This window comes from Schistocerca cancellata, chromosome 8 (genome assembly GCF_023864275.1).
Source record: "Schistocerca cancellata isolate TAMUIC-IGC-003103 chromosome 8, iqSchCanc2.1, whole genome shotgun sequence".
In the NCBI taxonomy this organism is placed as follows: Eukaryota; Metazoa; Arthropoda; class Insecta; order Orthoptera; family Acrididae; genus Schistocerca; species Schistocerca cancellata.
In genome coordinates, this window is record NC_064633.1 from 97405515 (window position 1) to 97432448 (window position 26934).

The 26934-nt window shown below is 39.2% G+C and overlaps 1 protein-coding gene across 2 annotated transcripts in view; it reads left to right on the top strand.

Annotated features, from left to right (window-relative positions):
- Window positions 1–26934, top strand: part of LOC126094685 (GRIP and coiled-coil domain-containing protein 1) — a 135853-nt gene that overhangs the window by 88075 nt on the left and 20844 nt on the right. For both annotated transcript variants that reach the window (XM_049909207.1, XM_049909206.1), the window contains exon 10: window positions 14098–14334. In XM_049909207.1, coding sequence (XP_049765164.1) covers window positions 14098–14334 — 237 coding nt within the window. The remainder of the gene's footprint in view (window positions 1–14097; window positions 14335–26934) is intronic.

The following is a 26934-nucleotide window of genomic DNA, read 5'->3' on the forward strand; positions in this document are numbered from 1 at the left end:
TTCTCTTTATCTACCACGCTAGCGGCACAAACTTTCCTGTCTCGCTTTAGCACGAAGAAGAGTAAATAAAATCTCCTTTAGCAATCCGAAAATCTTCCAACCGATACTTTCCGAAGCTGTTCCTTTCTCTCTCCTCTCTCTATATAATGACCATGGAGCATACATCTCTGTACCTCTGTTGTTCCAAAGAATAAACGTACTAGAAAAATACCTTGGCGTCGACGAGCTGTCGGCGCATATATTACTAGAAAATCTGCTCAGATACTTTTCAAACGTAAATAAATGTGGATGATTTGATTGACCATTATTAATTATTGCGTGGTAGAGGGTAATTTTCCGTGGGGAGATTACAAACCTCAAAGTGTCAATAGAAAGAGACACAGGACCGCTACCGAAACTATAAATTTACCAAGTAACTCTATAGATAATGATACAAAATACAAAACTATAATTTTATTCTTTTTCATCATTATATACACATTTATTACCAATAATGAACCATAGGTACAGCAGCAATGAAAGTCGCTCTCATGAGTAGGTAGAATCACACTCTGTTACAGAATTTAGTGTGTTATCAGATGGTGGCAGCATGTTGTTAATAAAATAAAATTTATTGGTGACAAGGGGAAAAAAAAGTACCATTGCAGTTATAAAAGGTAGTTGAATGTGCAAGCAAAATGTTACAACTGAGCAAGTTGAAGCTGTTCAAATTACAGCAGGTTGGACAAGGTTTTGCAGCAAAGTGCACACAATAAATACAAGGTTTCTCACAAAGGGACATACACCATTTATACTTTAATAACTCAAACATGTATAACAAAAACTATGGGTTTTTAAGTGATATAGATAGTCACGACATTACTGATGACGTTTTACTGTTAGATCTGTTCAGAATGTACTCCATCAGCAGCAATACAGTATCTGAAACATTTCAGAACTAATCAACACACATGTGTTATGGTTGCCATTGAAATGGATTGGAATCCAGTGTATGTGGCTTTCTGATGCAGACAATATCCTTCAGAGTTCCTCACAGAAAGAAGGCTAATGGAATTAGATTGGGAGATCCGGGAGGAAACTCAACACTTCCTCATTGACCTACCCACTTCTCAACAAATGTTTCATCCAGGAATTGATGGAGGGAAGCAGAATGGTATTAAAATCTCGTTAGGGTACTCTTCACAATTGTATTACTCACTCGATTGTGGCGCTACCGTGGCCAAACTGTGAACTATGGCTCAGTAGAAAGGTCGGTGCAATGTGATCAGATGTCACATCACTTTCAGATTGTGAACCGTAAACATCAACTGATGAAAGTAAATTATTCTTTAGAGAAACATGGCTCAGTATCCTCCTACAGAGATTGTTGATATGATGTTAATGTTAGGTGAATGCCACAACAATTACGCTGCAGTTGTATGCGCATTGTTTCCCAAACAGACAACATCCAAGCAAAAACATTATTCAAAATTGCACTCAACGAGCTCGAAATGGATACACGCACCATCCACCTCGTCATCGAGAATACAATGAAAATGACGCTTGTACCTTAAGCGTTCTCGCCTGTGTTAAACTGGATCCCAAAATGAGTTGTCATGTGATTCAAGGACAAACTGGAATACTGAAATAAACTGTTTTGAGGAATTTGAAGGCACATAAATATTGTGTGTATCATATCACACTGACACAGGCATTAATGCCGAAAGTAATGCAAATACGCGTGCATTTCTGCCAATGGGCCTTGGAAATAAGAGGTGACAATGATTTTTTTAGATACATTATGTTCCCCGATGAAGCCACATTCAAAAACAATGGTGAATTAAATCGTCATGATGGTCATTATTGGTCCCCTGTCAATCCACTCTGGCACAGACCTATTGAAAATCAACACAAATGGTCATTAATGGTCTGGTGTGGAATTTTAGGATAGGACCGCATTTTTTGACCAAAATGTTACTGGGGAATCTTATTTACAACTACTCCGTGCTGATTTGTTGGAGCTAATGGAAGATGTTGATTTAGAAACTAGGCAATGAATGTGGTTCCAACAGGATGGAGCAGCTACATCTACATCGTTACTCTGCAATTCACACATAAGTGCCTGGCAGAGGATTCATCGAACCATTTTCACACTACTTCTCTACCATTCCATTCTTGAATGGTGCATGGGAAAAAGGAGCACCTAAATCTTTCTGTTCGAGGTCTCTTTTTTTCTCTTATTTTATTATGATGATCATTTCTCCCTACGTAGGTGGGCGTCAACAAAATATTTTCGCATTCGGAAGAGAAAGTTGGTGGTTGAAATTTCGTAAGTAGATCTCGCCGCTAAGAAAACCACTTTGTTTCAGTAACTGCCACCCCAACTCGCTTATCATATCAGTGACACTCTCATCCCTATTGTGCGATAACACGAAATGAGCTGCCCTTCTTTGCATTATTTCGATGTCCTCCGTCAATTCTACCTGGTAAGGATACCACACTGTGCAGCAATATTCCAGCAGAGGATGGACAAGTGGTGGGCTGTCTCTTTAGTGGGTTTGTCGCACCTTCTAAGTGTTCTGCCAACAAAGCTCAGTCATTGTTTCACCTTCCCCATAATATTATCTGTGTGATTTTTCCAATTTAAGTTGATTGTAATCATAATTCCTAGGTATTTAATCAAATTGACAGCCCTTATATTTGTGTGATTCATCGTATACCCGTACCAAAAATTTATCAGATTTCCTTTAGTACCCATGTGGATGACCTCGCACTTTTCTTTGTTTAGTGCCAATTGACATTTTTCGCACCATACAGAAATTCTCTCTATATCATTTTGTAATTGGAATTGATCGTCTGATGATTTTACCTGCCAGTAAATTACAGTGTCATCTGCAAACAATCTAAGGGGGCTGCTCAGATTATCACCTAGATCATTCATGTAAATCAGGAACAGCAGAGGGCCTATGACACAACCTTGCGGAACACCAGGTATCACTTTTGTTCTACTCGATAATTTACCATCCATCACTACGAACTGTGACCTCTCGGAGAGGAAATCATGAATCCAGTCTCACAACTGAGACAATACTCCATATGCATGCAATTTGATTAATTGTTGCTTGTGAGGAACGGTATCAAAAGCCTTCTGGAAATCTAGGAATATGGAATCGATCTAAGATCCATTGCCGACAGCACTCATTAATTCATGGGAGTAAAGAGCTAGCTGCGTTGCACAAGAACAGTATTTTCTGAATCCGTGTTGGTTATATACCTATAAGTCATTTTCTTCAAGGTGATTCGTAATGTTAGAGTCCAGTACATGCTCTAAAATCCTACTGCAAATTGAGGTCAGTGATATGAGGCTGTTATTCAATGGGTTACTCCTATTTCCTTTCTTGAATATTGGTGTGACCTGTGCTAATTTCCAGTCTTTAGGAACAGACCTTTCGTCAAGTGATTGTATATGATTGCTAAGAAAGGCGCTATTGTGTCTGCATACTCTGAAAGGAACCTGATTGGTATACCATCTGGACCGGAAGACTTGTGTTTCTTAAGTGATTTGAGTTGTTTTGCAACACGTAAGATATCTAATTTTATGTCATTCATGCTAGCAGCTGTTCTGGTTTCGAATTCTGGAATATTTACTTCGTCTTCTTTCGTGAAGGAATTACAGAAAACTGTATTTAGTAACTCTGCTTTAGTGGCACCATCATCGGTAACATTTCCATCGCTATCGCACAGTGACGGTATTGACTGTTTTTTGCCACTGATGTACTTAACATATGACGAGAATCTCTTTGGATTTTATACCATATTTTGAGACAATGTTTCATTGTGAAAACTATTAAAAGCATTTCGAGCTTCCATGAAACTTAACCGGTCTTGGGGATTTTGCGTTCTTCTGAATTTGGCATGCTTTTTTCAATGCTTCTGCAACAGTGTTCTGACATGGTTTGTGTACCACGGTGGATCAGTCCCGTCTCTTATTAACTTATGCGGTATGAATCTATCTATTGCTGTCGATACTGTATCTTTGAATTTGAGCCATATCTGGTCGACAATTGGAGGGAATGGAGACTCACTCTTAGGAAGGCATCAAGTGAATTTTTGTCTGCTGTTTTAAATAGATATATTTTGTGTTTATTTTTAGTGGTTTTGGTTGATATGGTTTTGAGTCTCGCTACAATGACCTTGTGTTCACTAATCCCTGTATCCCTCATGACACACTCTATTAGATCAGGATTATTTGTGACCAAGAGATCAAGTGTGTTTTCGCATCCATTTACAATTCGTGTGGGCTCATGAACTAATTGTTCAAAGTAATTCTCAGAGAAAGCATTTAGTACAATTTCGGAAGATGTTTTCTGTCTACCACCGCCTTTGAACGTGTATTTTCGCCAACAAATCGAGGGTAGATTTAAGTCTCCAACAATTATAACTGTATGAGTGGGGTACTTATTTGTAATGAGATTAAGTTTTCTCTGAACCGTTCAGCTATTATATCATCTGAGCCGGTGGGTCAGTATGAGCCAATTATTATTGTGTTACGGCTGTTGAGTATAACCTTTACCCACAGTAATTCGCAGGAACTATCCATCTCAACTTCACTACAAGATAAACTACTACCAACAGACACAAACACACCACCACCTACTTTATTTAATCTGTCCTTTCTGAACACGATTTTGCGCCTCTGTAAAAATTTGCAGAATTTATCTCCAGCTTTAGCCAGCTTTCTGTTCCTATAACAATTTCAGCTTCAGTGCATTCAATCAGCGCTTGAAGCTTTGACACTTTTCCAACACAGCTACGACAGTTTACAACTACAATTCCGACTGTTGCTTGGTCAGTTCTTGTCGTTTCTTTGCCCTGTACCCTTTGAGACTGGAGCCCTTTTTGATCTTCCCCAAGACTGCCTAACCTAAAAAACCACCCAGTCCATGCCACACAGCCCCTGCTAGCTGTGTAGCCACCTCCTGTGTCTAGTGGACACCTGACCTATTTAGCGGAACCCGAAACCCCACCACCCTATGGTGTAAGTCGAGGGATCTGAAGGCTACACGGTCGCAGAACCGTCCAAGCCTCTGATTCAGACCCTCCACTCGGCTCTGTACCAAAGGTCCGCAATCGGTCCTGTCAACGATGCTGCAGATGGTGAGTTCTGCCTTCATCTCGCTAGCAAGACTGGCAGTCTTCACCAACTCAGATCTCTTCTGATCCATAGAAACACACGTCATTAGTGCTGACATGAGCCACCACCTGCAGTTGGTTGCACCCTGTACCGTTCATGGCATCCGGAAGGACCCTTTCCACATCTCGGATGACTCCCCCCAGTATGCACACGGAGTGCACATTGGCTTTCTTCCTGTCCTTAGCTGCCATATCCCTAAGGGGCTCCATCACCTGCCCGACATTGGAGCTCCCAATGACAAGCAGTACCACCGTCTGCACTTTTCCGGACCTCTCAGGAATACCGGCCACTGCCACAACAGGCGAGGCTGCCCTTGCTGGCTCGGAAGTACTTTCAGCAGTGGGCAGTACCTCAGACCTGTTACTGAGGCGTAAGGGTACAGCCTTGCGGCCAGTGCCAACTTTCGCCTTCTGCCGAGGGATACACAACCCCACCACGGTTCGCCAATCACTGTCAGGCAAATGTTGATCGGCAGGGATGTCCGAATCCGAGGGTGCAGCGGCATCCAAGATCCCAGGTGATGCTACAGGTTCCAGAAGTGCCATAGCACTCGCCTCGGGTGTCCCAGTGTCACTGCAGCCCAGGGCAACAGCCTGGAGCCTGTCGACCATGGCCAACACAGCTTCCAGCTGTTTACGGATGATGGCCAGTTTCCCCTGAATCCGTACACAACAGGTGCAGTCTCTATCCATCCCTAACAATTTTTCTTCCTCTCTTTTATGTCACAAGCCGTTTAAAACAAACAGATGACTGACGCCTAAGTGAATTTACACTATACGGGTACTAAAACGCAGTGCTACAACTCTCAAATACTATAATATGCCCGAAACTTGTGAGTTAAACTATGCAAGTAGCCAAAAACACACAAAGAAATTAAGAACTAAACTATGAAACAAATAAGTGAGCTAAGACTGTGACTTGCTGCTGGCTGCTGTTTATCCAACTGTGGCAGGGAGCTCCCCATCATGCTAAAAATGTGCGGAACGTTTTAAATTTACGGTACCCTGGTCGGTGGATAGGATGCAGCAGACCAATTCAGTGGCCTCCTCGTTCACCAGACCTAACATCTCCTGATTTTTTTCTTGTGGGATTATTTAAAAAATATTGTTAATGAAAAATCAGCCCACAACCCGAAACAATATGGAGCAACGCATTCGAAGGGCATGTGCAGCCATACCACGGGATGTGCTGCTCAAAACTGTGGACAACTTTAGCAGATTATTGACTTTATACATTGAAGCAAATGGGGATAATTTTGAACAATTTCTTCATGGCTAATTTCATTAATTAAGCTATCCAAATTGTGAGAGGCAAGGGGGCTCACTAATGAAGCACCCCATGGGAACATCATTCTACTACGTCCATGTTGTTGTTCCTGGGTAATGCTAAAAATAGGATAAAGTACATTTTGTACAAAAATACCTTAATTTGGCATAACGAAAGAATTGCTGCACATTTTTTATCGATTTGATGCGTCTTTCTCAGATAATTCTAAATAAATCAGAGTTCTTCCCCAATTTTACTTTTTTCTCGATTTCAGTGCAATCTGTCAATGGTTTAAAAAAATGTTTCAGTCGAAACTTGATTACTTTTTTATGGAGAATCCAAATCTGTCATAAAAAAAGGGTGTTTCCATTTAAGATTTAAAAGTTGCCCCCACCCTACTCAAGGGGGCGGGGGCTGGAGGTCACATGTAGTATCATTTGATGTCCCCCTTTGAACTTACGAAGAATGCCGGTAATCTTAAACCATTTATTGTGTTATTTGTGTAGTGTATGAAAACTACAGAAGAACCATAGTTTTGGTAGAGCACAACTCTAGGCTGTACAAGTCTTCTGTCAGACATACCACACCATACTGATAACTTAAGAAGATTAACAGTCCTTTCTTCTGTAACATGGGAATTATCTCTTGCAGTACACACACAGTTATGGCGATTGAAGGTTTCATTCTATTGAAATGTTATCTCATCAACCAAACAGTGACATCATTCTTTACCAGCAATCCACCTGGGAATTTAAAGTTTCCACTTTGCTCTCTTTAAAATGCAGTGCCCCTTCATTTGTGTACACCTGATTCACACACATCCTGCCATATTGACTTGTTTGGGGATCTTATGAAGGCTTGTATGACTTTGTCTACCCTCTTTTGTCCATTACTGATTTCTTTTTGGCACACAGTTCCTTCATCAGATCACTCACACTTAATTTCCACACAAATCTGGTATGTAATGTTATCATTGTTATATGTGACTGTGGTACAGTGTCATACTCTGCCCGCCGTTGTCTCTGCACAGCTTTCATATTTTCACATTTCCGATAACACTTCAAAATCCACTTCCTTTATCCAAAGGACAAGTTTCCAGCCATCTTGTTGTATATGTATGTGCAGTTAACTGGCAAGTGAAAATAAACAAATTTTACATTCTCCAGTTTTACATGTTTCGTGATTCTATGCCATAAATTCATAGCCACTGTGGAAAACATGTAAGATCAATGCCAAAAATTCCCCTATTTTACTTGTCTTCATAGTAAAGGTTACTTCGATTCTACGTTCTTACTCAATGTCTTGCTTGACTTCATCCCGTTTTTTACCAATTGAAATTTGATGTAACTGAATGAGCTATAAGTGGCACAAAAGACAGACAATTTGCTCTGCAGGTGGTGGCGGTGGTGGTGGTGGTGGTGGTGGTGGAGTTAAGGGAATATTGTAAGCCACTGCAGACATGGGAGACGTGAGATAGGAAATGCTGACATAATTCATGATTGACATTGCAAATGCAACTTGCAACATTCAGCTTCAGTGTGCAATTATGATGACACTACTGCCAGATTGCAGTAGCAATGGAAAAACAGGACGGTTGATGTGAAGCGTTCCACACCGAACCAATACATGACAAAGGGGCCCAGCCGCCACCTTTTCCTGCACCACTTATAACTCTGTCTCGTCCTCTTGCATGTATTTCTGATGTAATGTATTCAGCAGCAATATTGATTATCAATCTTTTAAATTGAAACATTGAATCTTGAAGAATATGCTCAACCAGAATTGAGAAAACATATGTCATTTGTGGCTAGTGAACTCTTATTGGCTGGCGACTTGTTATGTCACCCAATAGCCAGGGCAGCCACCACACCACACTAACACATGTAATAAGTTTACTGGCCTTAGTGTATCAAACTTTGATAATTCCTAAGGTACTGGATTATAAAGTCTAAACAGGAACAGAAGCTGTAAATCAAAGTCGGTGCGAGAATTTCATTCTTCTCCTCCTAGGTAGCAATTTTACTAACACTCATAACATCAACTGACATAACCAAATCACAAATCCAAAAACAAATGAGAAAGACATTTCAAAATGTTATGTCATATAATAGACTTGTTAGGAAAAAAGTGGGTTTTGCGACTAGTAATACTGTAGGGTACAAAAAGAGAATTCCTTTTGCTAATGATGTAAGAGGTAATTGAGCCATTTCCCAACATACTGCCACCACAAGTTGTACCTTAAAACATGAATTTTGTTGGTTCTCTCATTGTATATTGATTTGGGAAATAATAAAAATTTATAGCCTACATAATGAAATATACTGAAACTGTAAAAAATGGTGAAAATTGCCATCTCAGATATTTGTTTTCCACCTGCAGCTAATAGCTGTATAGGATGTTGATGCCACACTAATGCATTGACTTTTAGCAAATAGTGATAAACAACAAGCTTACTTAGTGGCTTGCTCCAAGGTATAACTGATGTGGTTGGTGTATAGCAAATGAAGTGACTGTGACTGCCATTTAGGTTTAATTTATATAGTTATACCTCATATGTCCTTCACTCTGTGCATTAGTTTTACTTACAGTAGTTTTGCTTGGAGTCTGTCGACAGAATCCAGAACATATTGTGCCTCTAGTGACTGCAGCCAATAAAGGCTCCTCCATTTGTTATGCGCAGCACCACAGTTAAAGGTACATGTTCAGTGAACATGTTGTGTGATGGCTTGTTCATCTTTGTTGCGGTCCCCAATGATGTTAATGTGTTGCAATAACAGACAGATTGTTATAAATTTAATGGACTGCTGGGGGAGAGAAACACTGAAATCACAGCAGGCTTAACTTTATTTCATATTCATTAGTGTAATTGAGTACCACATGTGAAGGAAAACTTGTATGTATATAAGTGCTTTCACAAAACCTGCTGTGTTTACATTACATCATACGGTGCGCCTTTGGCAATAATGCAGAACGTTCCACTTAGACTGCTCAGCCACAAGGGTCCAGTAGACTTCATGCTAATTTTTGCAATCATTGCGTCACTTGTAAACTTTTGACCATCACTTTTTGTGAGTGTGTGGGAATGACCCCAGTGTGAACTTGCGTGTATTTTGATTATTCATTTCCTTTGTAGTGTGTGTGCCGCAGTATGTCGTTTCAAAGCAGTGACACATTGAAACTGTATCACACACGCATCAACCTTACCATAAATGTCAGTTAATTAAGCATCAAACATACAATGCTTTAAGAGATAAGAGATATTATGGTAACTGAGACGAGAGAAAATGTATACTATCAATTCGTAGGGTAATGAATGCATCTTGGTTTATTGAATTAGACATGGTAGGTTCTCATCTTGCTACAACTAACATTTTTTTCCACATCTTAGCATTGTTAACACATTCTGTTGTATCCACGGACCCAACCAACCACCCAACTCGCGCACGCGTGCCCTGACCGTGACATCGCTGGCCACAGTTCCTGTCGCAGCTGTCGGCGTCTCAGGGCATCACCACCGACAGAAGAGGTTGCGCCATGGCTGAGCTCGGGTCCACAGCGCCGTCTACCTTTTGCATATAAGGAGGAGTGCTGGCCCCAAGATGGACAGTCTATTGTCGATTGTCTATTGCTAGCCTCTCGTGGAGTTTATAGCGGAGCCATTGCAGTGTGATATTTGCTATTGTATTCGACTAGGCTCAGTACACGGGTTACTCTTGGATATTACGTGGACTTGTATTGCTGGTGCACATATCGTCAGAAATAAAGATAAGTTATCTCTTCATTGTAGCTAGCGCAATTCTTGTCATTAATTATTTTTCGGCCAACAGACATAGCTACATCCTGGTCACTACTCACGCTTTATAAAATTTGTGGTGGCTGCCCCAAGAGTACTGCCGAGGACCTTGGGTTTGGGAGCCGTCACAAAACATTCCCCGGAATAAATGAATGAATAAAATACAAGTATGTTCTGCAGTATTCAGTCTTATTTAGCATTTCAGTGTGATTAGAGATCAAAGGATGAAATACATATTTGGATGTATGTTTTCAAATATGTGATGTCTGAGTATGTTGTTAGGCAGGAACCAGAGAGAACAATTTGTATTGCTGTGAGTGAAACAAGTGCAGCAATAAAATTCACATTCCTCCTTGTCACAAATACTTCACTGTTTATTTCTGAATATGTAGCAATTTCCGAGTGTGTGGTTAGACAGGAACCTAAGAGGACAACTGAAATTGCTGCAAGTGAAACGATGAGCAATAACGTTCATATTCTTCCTTGTCACAAATGTTTCACACATTGTGCAAGCACAAACACATTCCCATAAAGAGTTCTTGCTACAACTGAGAGTCTTCTGTCACTAACACATCCATAAACATCAACCCAGCACTATAGTGATTGACAAATTGATCTTCATTTCTGGTCACCTTCGCAGTGCTACTACGTCGTGATTGACAAATTGATCCTCATTTCTGGTCACCTTCGGAGTGCTACTACGTCGTGATTGACAAATTGATCCTCATTTCTGGTCACCTTCGCAGTGCTACTACGTCGTGATTCCTACAGTTCCTACATGTGAAACGTTCTCGATCCCTCAGTACAACGAACAAGGAAAAGTTTATGGACAATACACTGGAGGTCACTGTGCCATGTCACAACAGTATGCCATTGACTACAGAAGGAAGACACTCCCCTACATGTTTGTAGTTTAGTCATCAATTTTTGCTTTTTTCTGGGAGAGCACAAAGGATATATGTAGTGGCTGTAGCATGTTGGAAAATAGCTCAATGACCTTGTACACAGATCAATTTTGATTTTTTGGTGAGTATTTACTTGCTGTTACACATCTGTGGTTTTTAACAACTGATGAAATTCATTACCACAATTTATTGTATAAACATTGCATTGTACATTAAATTTCCTTCACTTATATAGATTTTCTATCATGTCGGTGTAGATAACAATTTTTAATCATATATGCCAATTATGTATATTTTTACTCGTATTTTGGAGGTTTTCTAACATTTACCTTGATTCTGCATTTTCTCAATTTTGTGTTTCTTAAGTCTGGACCACATGAAAACATAAAATAGGATTTTCATCGTAATCACTATTGGATCAGGTTATCATTAATACCTCCTCATTTATTAAAGTTCAAATAGTGTAAACCCCTTTGTGGGATACCCTATTCATCAATATGGATTAATGTTATTTGGGACAAATGTTTGTGCTGTTATCGATAATAGAGGGGAATGCCAACTTCACGCAAATGTTAGTTTATTTTGTACAGAACTCTACTTCACTACATACTGTTTCATGTTACTTCTCTCTCTCTCTCTCTCTCTCTCTCTCTCTCTCACATGCACACACACACACACACACACACACACACACACACACACACACTCAGTCAGTGTGTCTCCATTAACAACCTACCCTCTGTCCATTCCTATCCCAACACACTATGCCACTCACCTATTAAGCAGCTCCCATGATCCCTCAGTCAACCCTATGGCAAGTGAGCAAGGCCGTGCACAGTCATAAAGGTTGTGTATAGTGAACTGTATAAATGTGACCTGCTGTAAATTGGAAACCTGTAATGCCTGCTTGTAATGGCTACAGAAGAATTGATGGACAGGAGAAGAATAGAAAAATGAAAGTAAATGATAAATCACATCAGTATATCATTAAACTATTAGGTAATTTAAATGTGCTGCCAGATCTCCTAACAAAATGTGTAATAAATCATTATCTTTGAGTTACAAACCACTGATGATGGCTAGTGTGAATAGGTGAATAATGAATGATTAAACACAAAATAAATTTTCAGTTGTAATAGATGGAAATTTTTAATCTTAATGATGAACATAATAGAGAGAATACTATTGATTTCATTTTTCAGGGGGTTAGCAGATGCAAGTGCTAACCCCCAGTTTTGCAAGGATTAGTGTGGTCACATTATTGTGTTTTTGAATGTAACAAACACTGTTAGCAAATAATACCTACCATAAATACCACTAGAAAGCAGTATCTACTATATCAGTGTTGTCTTACTCTATTTCTGTTTTCGCCTCTTGAATCCAACCAAACATAAAAGTGGAATAAATCAAAAACACTCTTGTGAGCTAGTATTTCTTCTGCCAACCACTTTACTTAATATGTTACAAGAGCATACATATTTTTTATCATGTTAAGTGTTAAGATCTATAACTTTTAGAGTGGTAGTCACTTAGAAACACATGTAGCATAAACTGTTCTCACACCATGAGCATTGTGTGTGGGACACCTTGCTACTGTGGCATTTGATTATAGATTTAAAGGGAAACCTTCGTCATTAACATTCTGCAATACTGGTTCCTCATTTAGTTTTGCAGCCATATACCAGCATCTAACATGAATTCAATGGTTTCTACCATAATTTCGGTCATATAAACCAATACATTTTGATCCCAACAGAAATATGAAAAAAAGTCCAATGTTATATTTACTCATCTATCTCACCATTCTAACTGTTGTTGATTTGTTGATAGATGATAGATAAATATATTTCATCTGGTTACTGAGGATATTATTTTTTTAGAAAGGCCTATCAGCGTGAATGGCTTTGCTAAGAGATAGCTGGCACACTAAACTACATCACCATTCATTTTCCTGGCACACTAAACTATATCACCATTCAGTATCCTCTCTAACCCCTGTTCCCAGCTAATGTTCTCCACTTATGAGAAAAATCATTCTCTCTCTGAAATTTGTTTTAAAATGTGCCCAAATAAATGAGTTATCATGTATGAATGAGACAACATAGTTCCAAAAATAGCAAACTACATTTGATTTTCACAAACATATGAGGCATAAGAATTCAAGTTGTCAGTGGTTTGTTTAAACAAAATGTGTTTTCATCCTGTGAATAAGTACTTGCAAAGTGATAGTGTCTGAGGAGTATTGTGAATCAGAAGCATCAGTCTACGTGTAGTTGTTATGCTACAAACATGCAGCATGTGCCAGTGGGAGATTTGTATATGGTCAGAGCCTCCCCACCCTGTTTCTTGAGTCTAAATATGACACTCCTACCATCCTGGCCACATCTTTAGTTTGGTATGCTGGGTAATAATTGGCAAATTTATAAATTCTGCAGGGATTCTCTGTCTCCTCCTATTACTTGTTGACATCCTGAAGTGACTACTGGCTATTCAAAACTGTTACATCATTGTGAAATACTCATTTGATAATAATGCAAGTGGAAACGTGAGAGTTTTGTGCACTGGGAAATACTGAATTGAAATCATAAAAGTTTACCAGTTGACATCTGGCATTTGAATTTAGAACTCTTGTTTCGACTGACAGTTATATTGTATCACTTAGCTGAAAAATGGAAAGTTCGGGGGAGGGGTATTGCTTACTTCCAGATGGGTCTTCCACTGTTACCCAAAAGTAATATGGTTTAGGGAGTTGTTTCTACATTGTTGCCATGCCAGTCAGCATTCGGTCCGAGCATTTCAATGGCATGTGCAAGTAAACTGGTGGCTGAAGTACACAGTCTGAACAGGATGAGGCATTACTCGGCCAAATATTCTGACCAGCAAAAATACTAAATTTCACTGAAATATTTAATTTGTGTTTATTGTATTTTTTAAAATTTATAACAATTTGGATTTTCCAGCTTTTGAAAGCTGAAAGGGCAAACTGCAAGGCAGCAGTTGCATCTTGTGAAGCAGAATTTCGAGCTCGTCTGTCCTTATTAGAGCAACAATTACAGAAACAGAGAGAAAGGACTTTAGCTTTGTTGGAGGAGAAGGACCAAGAGATACAAGTTTTGAAATCCAGTTTTCAATCATTGTTGCCTAGGAAGACATCATCACGTGATGATAGAAGTTGGAGTCTGCCTCATAGTGATCAGGTGAGTAGTAATTCTTAACAGACCTAAGAAATTTCTTTGGTGCAAAGCTGTCCATTTAAGAAAAAGATTAGCCATTATACATATGTACTTCCAAGTTAGACAAAATTGTTGTAGATTGGCTGTCAGCTGTATTTTAGGCAGTTATATTCAGTAAATCAAATATGCACAAATTATGGGCATACTATTTAATGGAGCAGTGACGATATACATCGTGAGTAACCCAAAAGAAAGCTGTATTAAAAACTGGTTGAGAAAATTGCTAGTCTTACTAGAGGTATTAAAGGCAACATGAAAGTCAATACATTGAAAAATCAACAGACATTCATCTACATCTGCATCTACATCTACATACGTACTCCGCAAGCCACCGCAAATTGTAAAAGATAGGTTAGTATGGTGCCACATCTCGTGTGTAAAAAAAAAAAAAAAAAAAAAAAAAAAAATAAAAAAAAAAAAAAAAAAAAAAAATGTAATATATATATATATAAAGTCCAACCTGCTGTTACAGTAACATTTAGTTTATGTATGAAACAAAAGAATTTGACATACAACTTAGTGCAGAAAGGAAAAAGGCTTTCAAATTTATTAAGATTCAACCAAAGATACTGCCAGTACAAGATGACACAGTTTTTGCTGGCTGTTACAGATGCTATTGTCAGGTAATTGAATCATTATTCGCATAACAGATGACAAGCCAGTGCAAATGAACAACTCTTAAGATGTGACACAGAAACACAAGTTTCCCATTAGGGGCCGATAGAAAGCAACAAAGGTAATACATCTGCTACATTTAAACTTTCAACCTGTCGCTAAATGTCAGCAATCACCATCTCTGTTATATAAAACTGAACTGATCACAGAATCTTAAAATTCACTACATTCTATACAAATAATTTACCCAACTCCTTCAGCTATCAATCAAAGTTTGACACAGTGCCTACTAAATATTTCAGGGAAGAAAAGAAATACTTAACAGATACACATGTTTGGTAGGCTGTTTCCATGACTGTTTGTTGTATTGTATTGTATTTTATTGGTCCTGTTGTCTACATAGCAGCTTATGCATAAGACATTGGACAAGTCAAGTTATAAATATACAGGCTGAAAGTAATTTCAAGGCATACATATTTAAGCTTACAATAATACACTTTACACACAAGTATTTATATAACACATTTCATAAATTTAAATATTCTTCAATGGAATAAAAGCAGTGATGCTGTAAATATGACTTTAGAGATTTTCCAAATGTATTGACCTCAGTGATAGCTTTTATGTTTTCAGGAAGTTTGTTACAAAGCTTAACTCCCATGGGAAAAGTACCTTTTTGGCACAGTGCTGTGCTGATTTGAGTCATATGTAAGTTCCTGTTTTGTCTGGTAAAGTGCTCATGTATATCACAGTTTTTTTGTAGCCTCTGGTCCTTGCCTATTACATTTAATTTAAAGAACAAAAGGGTTTCCATAATGTATACACACGGTAATGGGGGAATACCAGATTTCTTAAATAGGGGTTTACAAGAGTCTCTAGGCTTGCACCCAAACAAGATTCTAATGGCCCTTTTTTGTAGTTTAAAAGTGCTATTAGCTATTTTAGAGTTTCCCCAGAAGGTGACCCCATATCTAAGACGAGAATGAAAGTATGCATGATATGCATTCAATACTGTTTTCTCACTACAGCATGATTTTAATGAACAAAGAAGATAACATGTTTTGCTCAGTTCTGCATTGAGACATTCAATATGCTTATTCCATCTGATGTTACTCTGCATCCAAAGTCTTAAGAATTTGGTTTCAGTACTGTTACCAACTGGTTCGTCATTGATAGAGACTGATGGGCTAAACATGTCCTTGTTAGGAACATTGTTCAAAATATAAATGAAAACAAGATGCAACTAGTCGCTAAATTTTCAGTTTTTTATTTGCATTACATTTAGGATTGTTTGCTCCAACATTAGGTCGCAATTCTGGTGTTTAGCTCAGATACATTGCTTCTGAAAAACCAAAAGTATCAAAATATTTAGTGTTTGTGTTTCAAGTTTATCATTCAGAATGGAGAATGCTTTCAGTGGATTAGTAAGAATAAATATCTGGGAACTGATATCATAGACCTGCTTCTGTGCATCTTCTTTCTATATTTTCCTCAAGAGCACTGCACCTGAGTGCGACGCTGTTTACAAACTTTACCTGAGGTCACAGTGTGAGATTTGATCAAAATATTTTCATTGTGGGGCATGCAGTGGGAAAGCCAGTGGGCATTCTAGTGAGGTTCTCTCCTGGAAATGCAAACTTTTTAGCAGAAATAAGTTGATAGAGGAGCAAGACCATAAGATCTGTGCCCTTCAGGTACAGTTACAAAAAGTAAAGGAGGAACTAGACAGGTTGAGGAGGGTGAAGGACACTGGAATGGGAACTGACATTTGGTAAGAATGCTGCTACGAGGAGGAGATATTCAGACAGTTGTACTTTGTGTATAACCAAGAGATTTGGCCATCTGTCAGAGTTTAGTAGAGAGGAGATTCTTACAGCTGTAAGTGTAGGAAACATGCAGCAGTCCTCAGCAGTTAGGAAGCCTAAGTCAGCTGCAAATTCTGACAGAAAGAAGGTTCTGCTGTTAGATAGTTCGCTTGGCAGATATGTGGGCCAAAAGTTGCAGGAAGTGTTGGGGAGTGAGAACCAGGTCATCGGCATTGCAAAACCTAGTGCACGGTTGGTTCAGGTGACTGACAATGTCGGGGAGTTAGGTAGGAATTTTATGAAAGAGGATCAGGTAATGATTTTGGGTGGAGCTGGGAATAGTCTTGATATGGACAGGGAATACGATGCAGGTGGTGACCTGGTGAAGACAGGTACTCAGACTGGTGGCACTAATGTGCACTTCATGAAACTGTTTCACTATCATGATTGGCCTCATCTTAATGCTACTGTTACACATGTTAGCAGGGGTTGGAGAAGGTGCTGATGGCGGAGGCATGGTTCACATTGCAGTTGTGCCAGTTGAGTCTTGTCAATAGATCAGGTTTCACTAGGCACGGCCTGCACCTCAATAGGTAGGGGGAGGGGGGAGGCTGGCAAAGCTTATAAGTGACAGTGTAGTGGGCCATGGGAGGCTCACTCAAGGGAAAATCCCTGTATTAGTTGGTGTTAGAGCTGCACCTTTCTTAGATTGAAGTCTACTGATAGGTATACCTGCTTATAGGAAGTCTCTCTAACAAAGTAATCACTTTCAAAGGAGGCCAGGTATCCAAGTAGTGAATGAATTAGCATGTTTCATCAAATCATAAGAGGTGTTAGAGATAGGTTATTGAACTGCTTATAGATGTTGACTGTGACATTATTGGTATATCGGAGCACCACTTAAATAATTTAACAGTTCAGAGGCTCCCTTTACCAAGATACAGATTAGCCGGCTGTTTTTAAAGGAGTTATTGTGGAGCAGAGGAGTGGCCATGTATGTATAAAAAAAACAGTATTCCATTTGAATCTGGAGACATATCTCGGCACTGCACTGAACAGGTATTGGAATGTTGTGCAGGGCAGTTGAATTTAGTGAAACTAAACTTCTAATTATTGTTGTTTATAGGTCTGCTAACTCTGACTTCCGAACATTTCTGCTCAAGCTAGAGGGGGTTCTTGGCTCATTTTATAGGAAGTACCAAAATTTTGTTACATGTGGTGATTTTAATATTAATTTTGTATGTGATTGTGCAAGAAAATCTATGTTGGAAGATCTAAATTGATATGATCTGATGCAGACTGTTTTTTCCAACCAGGGTGCAGGGGAACAGTAGCACAACCATAGACAATATTTTTATTCATTCTTCATTACTAGATGTGCATTCTATTAGTAAAAAGGTGCATGGAATTCCACAAATTTTAACACTAAAAGGGTTTTGTAAATCCAGTGGCAGTAGAGTTTTTTTAAACGTTGTTAAGAAATAAGTGGCAGGATTTTTATAGTGCTGTTAATATAGATTAAGTATATCATGCTTTCCTCAACACATTTCTTATGCTCTTTAAAAGTTGCTTTCGATTATAACATTCTAAACAGGATAGTAGCAGTAAAAGGCAGCATTGGTGTCTGACTAGTGGCATAAGGATATGTACAACAAAGTGGGATTATATCAAAATGTTAGAAGTAGTCGCAGTCAAGATAGAGTAGCCCATTACAAACAGTATTGTAAGGTGCTTAAAAATGTTATTAGGAAGGCAAAGAGTATGTGGTATGCAAATACAGTAGCTAATTGACAAGATAAAATTAAAACCATACGGTCAGTCATGAAGGAAGCAGCACAAAGTCAACAGTATAAAATCAATTTGTAGTAAAAATATTGCTGTTACTGATAAGTCAGATAGATGTATAGTATTTAACAATCACTTTCTGGGAATTGCTGGTGAATTAAATAAAAACTTAGTATCTACAGAGAATCGTATAACATTCTTGGAAAAGGCCTTTCCGACACTGATGTCTGAAATACTCCTCTGTGATACTTACAAAGGGGAGACTGAGTCAATAATTAAACCACTGAAGACTAAAGACTCTCATGGATATGATGGAGTATCTAGAAGACTATTAAAGTACTGTACTGCACATGTTAGCCTTGTACTTAGCCATATTTGTAACTTTTTCTTTGCAAATGGTAAGTTTTCCTGAACAATTAAAGTACTCAGTAGGACAGCTGCTTTATAAAAAGGGAAAAATGAATAACGTAGATGATTTTAGACCTATTTCTATACCACCAATAATTGAGCATTTTATTTCATGTAATTTGCTATCAAATATGCAGTTCAGTTTTAGAAGTGGTTTAACAACTGAAAATTCTATATTCTTTTTCCTCTGTGAGGTATTGATTGGATTAAACAAAAGATTTTGAATGTTTGGCAGCTTTTTTTTATTTAACTAGGGTGTTTGATTGTGTTGATCACAAAATAAGACTCCAGAAATTAGACCATCATGGAATATGGGGAGTAGCTCACAATTGGTTCACCTCTTACTTTAACAACAGACAGCAAAAGGTCATTATCCACAGTGTTGAGAATGCCTGTGATGTGGGGTCTGAGGGGGCACTGTCAAATGGGGTGTGTCCCAGGGATCAGTGCTGGGGCCACTGTTCCTTATTTATATAAATGACACACCGTTGAGTGTTTCTATTTGCTGATGACACTGGCATGGTAGTAAAGGATGTTGTGTGCAACATTGACACTGTTTCAAATAGTGCTAAGTTCATGGCTGGTGGAAAATAAAATAACGCTAAATCATAGTAAGACTGCGTTTTTACATTTTCCAACACACAATTCAATGAAACTCGACATTTAAATTGTACAGAATGTGAAACTATTATGGAAAGTCCATGTTCAGCATCTTATTCAAAGATTTAATGATGCCACTTTTACTATTCAAAGAGTATCTGAAGTAAGTGATAATTTGACATGAAAAGTGGTCTACTTTGTGTATTTTCATTCGCTTATGACATATAGTATTATATTTTGGGGTAACTCTTCCCATTCTCAAAGGATGTTTTTGGCTCAGAAATGGACAGTTCAGGCAATAAGTGGTGTAAGTTCGTGAACCTCTTGTCAACCCTTATTCATTAGTCTGGGTATTCTGACAGTGGCCTCTCAATATATAAATTCTTTATTGTCATTTCTTGTTAAGAATATCAGCTTTTCACAAGAATTAGCAACTTTCACTCAGTTAATACTAGGCAGAAATCAATCTGCATTTGGATTACGTTTCCTTGACTCTTGTGCAGAAAGGTGTGCAGTACACTGCTGTTTCCATTTTCAATAAGCTACCAAAACTAATTCCTGTGTTGTATTGTTGATTGTGTTGACACAAACTTATGACTTGTCCCTTTTTGGGTTCATAAACATTTAATTTTATCTGTTATTACTTGTATGTTGTAATTTCATGTGCTGGCATGTTCCACGACCTTCGACATTTGCTCCTCAATTTGGTCCCAAGGAAGTAGACGTGAGGGAGGGTGGGCCGGGGCCGGGGGGGGGGGGGGGGGGGGGGAGGAGTGTTGCAAGTGATTAGTCCCTCCTGGCTTACAGAGATGTTTTGTCTTATGACATGCTAAGATTAGTATAAAGTTAAACTAAACCAAACAATGGAAAGGCCAGATTGTGTAATATCAGCAATGCTAGGAAAGAATAGATTGCTACTCACCATAAAGATGTCAAGCTAAGCTACACACACACACACACACACACACACACACACACACAAACAAACAAATATCGTGCATCTCGTGCACATGACACCTCTCTCCAACGTCTCCGACCAGAATTACTATAAAGTTATACATCGGCACATATTGTGTTTTACACTTTTCTACATAAACAAGAACTGTGACTAGTTTATTTTTTAAATATGGAAACCACATAATTAAAAACAATAATAAATATTACTAATAAATTATGAGTAGGATTGCCTTTCAGTACTTACCTTCAGGAGGCAAACTATGCAATACAATTGATAGACACGTATATGAGATGTGATCAAAAAGTAATGGGTATTTCTTATTTTCCCAGGCTTTATAGTCTGATTTTCAATTTTGTTCCTTGTTGGTACACATGTTCCTGATGTATATTTGCATTTTCAGCCGTCAATTTGAATATTTAGTTATTGTTGACAGTCATACAGGTCATACGTGTTTTCAAGAGTTTGACTAATTTTTACTTTTGAAAAAGGTGGATCAAAAAATTACATTACATTTTGCTTGAAAAATGCAATAAAATGTAGCAGTGCATTCAAAACGTTGAAGTATGGCTTTTGGCAAATCTCTTATGAGTAAGGCAAGAGTTTGCATGTGCCACAAACGTGTCAAAGAGGGTCAAGAAGACTTTGAAGACAATGACTGCCCTGGATGCCCTAGGACATCAGTTACTGATGACAATGTGGAAATAGTAAAGAAAACGGTTCTGGAAAATCACCAAATCATAATTAGAGAGGTTGCTGATGTTAGCATATCCTTTGCCTCATGCCCAGCAATCTTTTCAGTTGTTTTGAGTATGAAACATGTAACAACAAAATTTGTTCCAAAATGGTTGAATTTTGACCAAAAATGACATGGCGTACATACCACTCAGGAATTGCTGAAGAAGTAGATGACGATTCAGAACTTCTAAAGAAGGTTATAACAGATGACAAAATGTGTATATGGGTATGATGTTGGAACTAAGCCCCAATTGTCCCAGTGGAAACTGCCTGAAGAGCCAAGAAAAAAAAAAAAAAAAAAAAAAAAAAAGTTCGATGAATACATGTTTTCTTCACTTGCAATGGTAAAGTGAATCATGAGTTCCTGCCTTATGCACCATTTGCTTGAAGCAGACTGAAGGAAATGATCAGAATTGTGGCAAAACCAATCATTGAAATTGCATCACAATAACACTCTCGCTCATACATCAATGCTAGTTCATGATTTTCTGGCAATAAACAAAACCATTATGTTGCCTCGGCCAAAGTATTCACCAGATATGACCCTCTATGACTTCTTACCATTCGTAAGGTTGAAGAGAACCATAAAAGGATGTTGTTTTGCCACAAATGATGAGACATAAACAGAATAACTGAAGCAGATGAATGCCATAATGAAAAGCTAGTTCCAAAAGTGCTCTCAGGATTGGAAAAAATGCTGGCACAAGTGTATTATATCTGAGGGAGACTACTTTGAAGGGGACAAAGTTGATGTTGATGAATAAATAAATATTCTTTTAAGAAACACACACACACACACACACACACACACACACACACACACACACACACACACACACACATTCAAAAGAAGTAACATTATTATTGCTTTTTTTTCATTATATGGTTTCCATATTGGAAAAATAAACTTAACAGAGTTCTTTTTGGTATTTACATAGAAAGTGCAAAAAATATTTACTGAGGTATAACTTTATTATAGTCTTTGCACATTATAAGACAAAACAACATATCTGTGTAAACCAAGAGATGCTGAACATCTCTTGTAAAGTTTGTAAAAAGTGAAGGAATGGACATCCAATGCACAGTTCTTGAAGAAGGAACACAGTGATGATGCACAGGACTGCAGGTATGCAGCATCAACACAAAATATTTTATCTTATGAATCCACCACAAGCATTCTGTATTCAGAATGATGAATTTAAAACTTTTTTTGATATTCCAACATATTTGGTTTTCTGGCAATCGTACAGCTGAGCTAAATAGTGGAATTAACAACATTTGATAGAGTAAAACGTCCGAAATGCGTCATAAATAAAAAGCTTTAGATTTAGTCAATGTGTGTTTACTGATATTCTTAACTATAGAAGCATATCAATAATCATACACTCCTGGAAATGGAAAAGAGAACACATTGACACCGGTGTGTCAGACCCACCATACTTGCTCCGGACACTGCGAGAGGGCTGTACAAGCAATGATCACACGCACGGCACAGCGGACACACCAGGAACTGCGGTGTTGGCCGTTGAATGGCACTAGCTGCGCAGCATTTGTGCACCGCCGCCGTCAGTGTCAGCCAGTTTGCCGTGGCATACGGAGCTCCATCGCAGTCTTTAACACTGGTAGCATGCCGCGACAGCGTGGACGTGAACCGTATGTGCAGTTGACGGACTTTGAGCGAGGGCGTATAGTGGGCATGCGAGAGGCCGGGTGGACGTACCGCCGAATTGCTCAACACGTGGGGCGTGAGGTCTCCACAGTACATCGATGTTGTCGCCAGTGGTCGGCGGAAGGTGCACGTGCCCGTCGACCTGGGACCGGACTGCAGCGACGCACGGATGCACGCCAAGACCGTAGGATCCTACGCAGTGCCGTAGGGGACCGCACCGCCACTTCCCAGCAAATTAGGGACACTGTTGCTCCTGGGGTTTTGGCGAGGACCATTCGCAACCGTCTCCATGAAGCTGGGCTACGGTCCCGCACACCGTTAGGCCGTCTTCCGCTCATGCCCCAACATCGTGCAGCCCGCCTCCAGTGGTGTCGCGACAGGCGTGAATGGAGGGACGAATGGAGACGTGTCGTCTTCAGCGATGAGAGTCGCTTCTGCCTTGGTGCCAATGATAGTCGTATGCGTGTTTGGCGCTGTGCAGGTGAGCGCCACAATCAGGACTGCATACGACCGAGGCACTCAGGGCCAACACCCGGCATCATGATGTGGGGAGCGATCTCCTACACTGGCCGTACACCACTGGTGATTGTCGAGGGGACACTGAATAGTGCATGGTACATCCAAACCGTCATCGAACCCATCGTTCTACCATTCCTAGACCGGCAAGGGAACTTGCTGTTCCAACAGGACAATGCACGTCCGCATGTATCCCGTGCCACCCAACGTGCTCTAGAAGGTGTAAGTCAACTACCCTGGCCAGCAAGATCTCCGTATCTGTCCCCCATTGAGCATGTTTGGGACTGGATGAAGCGTCGTCTCACGCGGTCTGCACGTCCAGCACGAACACTGGTCCAACTGAGGCGCCAGGTGGAAATGGCATGGCAAGCCGTTCCACAGGACTACATCCAACATCTCTACGATCATCTCCATGGGAGAATAGCAGCCTGCATTGCTGCGAAAGGTGGATATACACTGTACTAGTGCCGACATTGTGCATGCTCTGTTGCCTGTGTCTATGTGCCTGTGGTTCTGTCAGTGTGATCATGTGATGTACCTGACCCCAGGAATGTGTCAATAAAGTTTCCCATTCCTGGGACAATGAATTCACAGTGTTCTTATTTCAATTTCCAGGAGTGTATGTTTATTTATGCAGCTATAGAAAATGAGTTCATGTTAACTCATTGTCTATGTAGTATGAGCAGGAGAATGTGACTGTCTCCCACCACAGAGCTTTTCAAGTAAGCAACAGCCATGATTTTTATTAGTTTATGAGGCATTTTTATTCTGCAGCCATTATTAACCTGGCTTTAATTCTGGAAGAGCAGCAGCTTTAATTATTGTTACTTTACTAAATTTTCTTGTGCCCTACAGCTCTCCATTTGCTGCTGTGCTCTGTCTGCGGAGGAACATGAATCATAAAAATCTGAACACTTCAATAGTAATACTGCCAATAAGTAAGGAGACAACTATCATTACATCCAGACTAAGAACTTTATTTCAGTTTTCCATTTACATGGAATCAAAATAATCCCCTTCCATCTTCACACTATGTTTACAGCAATAATAAAAGTTGTTGAAAGAATGCTGGAAGTCCTGATTATGTACCTCCTTCAGTCTGTCAGTCACAGCATATTGTATGGCCTCAGTGTCACTGTAATATTCCCCCTTAAGACACATTTAATTTTCGAAAACGGAAAGGTGGGTGTTCGAGCACTTGGATGTGTTTGATGCTGTAAACTCTTTCACAGTTAGGGCACAGTGATCTGCTGATTATTGTTACAGAAGAACCCAACTCTTTGCTCACATGTGTCATGTCAAGATGCATCTGTTCCAAAGCTAGACACATTTTGTGACTCCTGACAAGTAATGTTCAGTCGCCGTTGCACCCTCAAGGATAAATTCACAATGAATCATTCCAGAAGCATAAAAAAATCACTATTTTCTTAATCATGATTTTTGCAATCTTGAGTTTCTTCTCCCTCAGTGACCCTGTTTCATGTCATTCCATGTTCTGTTATTTTGTTTCAGAATTGATCTGAAAACATCAACTTTTAACTGCAGCTACCATTTGTTTCAACAGATTATGATCCTCGTCAACTGTGATAATGAAACTGGTGCAACCAGCAGCTTATTGCTCTCTCTGTCCTCCTGTCAATTAATGTGGCACAAACTGGGAACAAATCTTTCTCTGAAATGGACCTGACCATTCCTCACAGGCATTCTGATGGTAATTTGTCTACCACCAGCAAGAATTACCTTAGCTTTTTCCACATTTTCATCCACCTGAGGAAGCACATCTCCTTAAATGCTGATATACAGCGGACCACTTGTGCATGACTAAGATAGTCAGCACTGAAAACACATTGCATGGCTTCATATTTTTCCTAATTCACAGTAAAGTTTTAGCCCAGCTCTGTCATCGAGGAAACTATGTTTGACCACCACTACTTGTACAACGTTACTTTAATAGCAGCTATGCATGCGCTGGCTGAGGCATTCACTCAGTCGAAGCAAGTGCATGTCAGTCAATACAACTGCATGTTCGGCTCAATCTAGTGGATGAAGTGGTAACCACATTTAGTGCAGTTCTTGTTAATATTCCTGGAAAAAAATCAGTCTAAATACTAACTGGCACACTGTACAAGTAAACAAAATAAAAATTTCTGTTATTAACACACTAGTTCCTTTACACAACTCTACACCAATAAGATTGTGTGTTCAAAATAGTGTTACCAAAACAGTTCTGAACATCTATCACTAGTTTAATCAGTTACCAGGTTCCTGCCTTTCCCACACATTAAGCTACCAGTTGTGTAAGATGTGTGTACATCGAGGATGGACTCAAAATTTCACCTTTCCTTTTGCTCCCTTCTGTACTTTCCCAATTCCAGCAGTGTCACAGGAACTAGGAAACCATAGAGGAAACACCTCCCAAGTTAAAACTTCAAATGGCTTCATGAGACATGTACAAATAGCACTGTTGGTAGCACACTGTCTCACAAAAGACAGGAATCAGAGTTCAAGTACCAGTAAGGCATCAATTTTACCTTGTCCCACATATTCATCACAAACTGCGCTGCCAAAGAGTATAATGATGTCATCACAATGAAGTTATGATCCCTCACAATTTATAGCACTGTGTCACTTAAAGAGCGGTAAACACACTGACCCTGAACAACTATATTAGACTTCTGGAAGAGTGATCTTATTTTATTTATTTATTTTAAGATGGACTAATGTAGTAAATATTGTAGAATTCCACAACAGTATTACTGACAACTGGAATTAATTGCATGTCAGAGAGATAGTATTGTGGGTTTTTGGGAGACTGGACAGTGTTCCCTAAGAAATGCTCAATGTATTTGACAGGAGATATCTCTGAGCATCACATTCCACACTGGTGGTCCAAGGAAGGACCATGTGCTTGTTGTTGTAATGCCATATAATAGTGACCTTGAGATCACACAAGTAATCATCACTGTACGGTGACCAAAACATAAATTATGGTTCAGAGTGTAAGAAAAGTATGATTCGACTTGCTGGAAGCTGAATAGGAGTAAAGATGCAACTTGCTCAGCTTCCTCATCAATATGCACATCACCTCTGATAGTGTCGCAAGACAGACAACTGGGAGGATGAATGATGAATAGTTGTGTTTCATATAATGAGTGCACATTTTCCCCTGGTTGTGAGTGCAACATGAAACAGAACAGCAATGATTACTGGAGTATATATAATCATTATGTAAAGAAATATCATTTTATCAGAAAATTGTTACAAAATACAGCGAAACTTGCAGTTTATCAGAGGGAGCTAATGTTACATAATCACATGATCAGTCACAACTGCCAGACATGTAAGAGTCCATTTGCTTTATAACTTCGCAGCACGATTCCACACATACCAGCAATACAAAAATATCTATCACAAAATTTCGTCCTGCATGTGTTTCGAGCAATAAATGGACATTAAAGATTGGCAATCTGGCA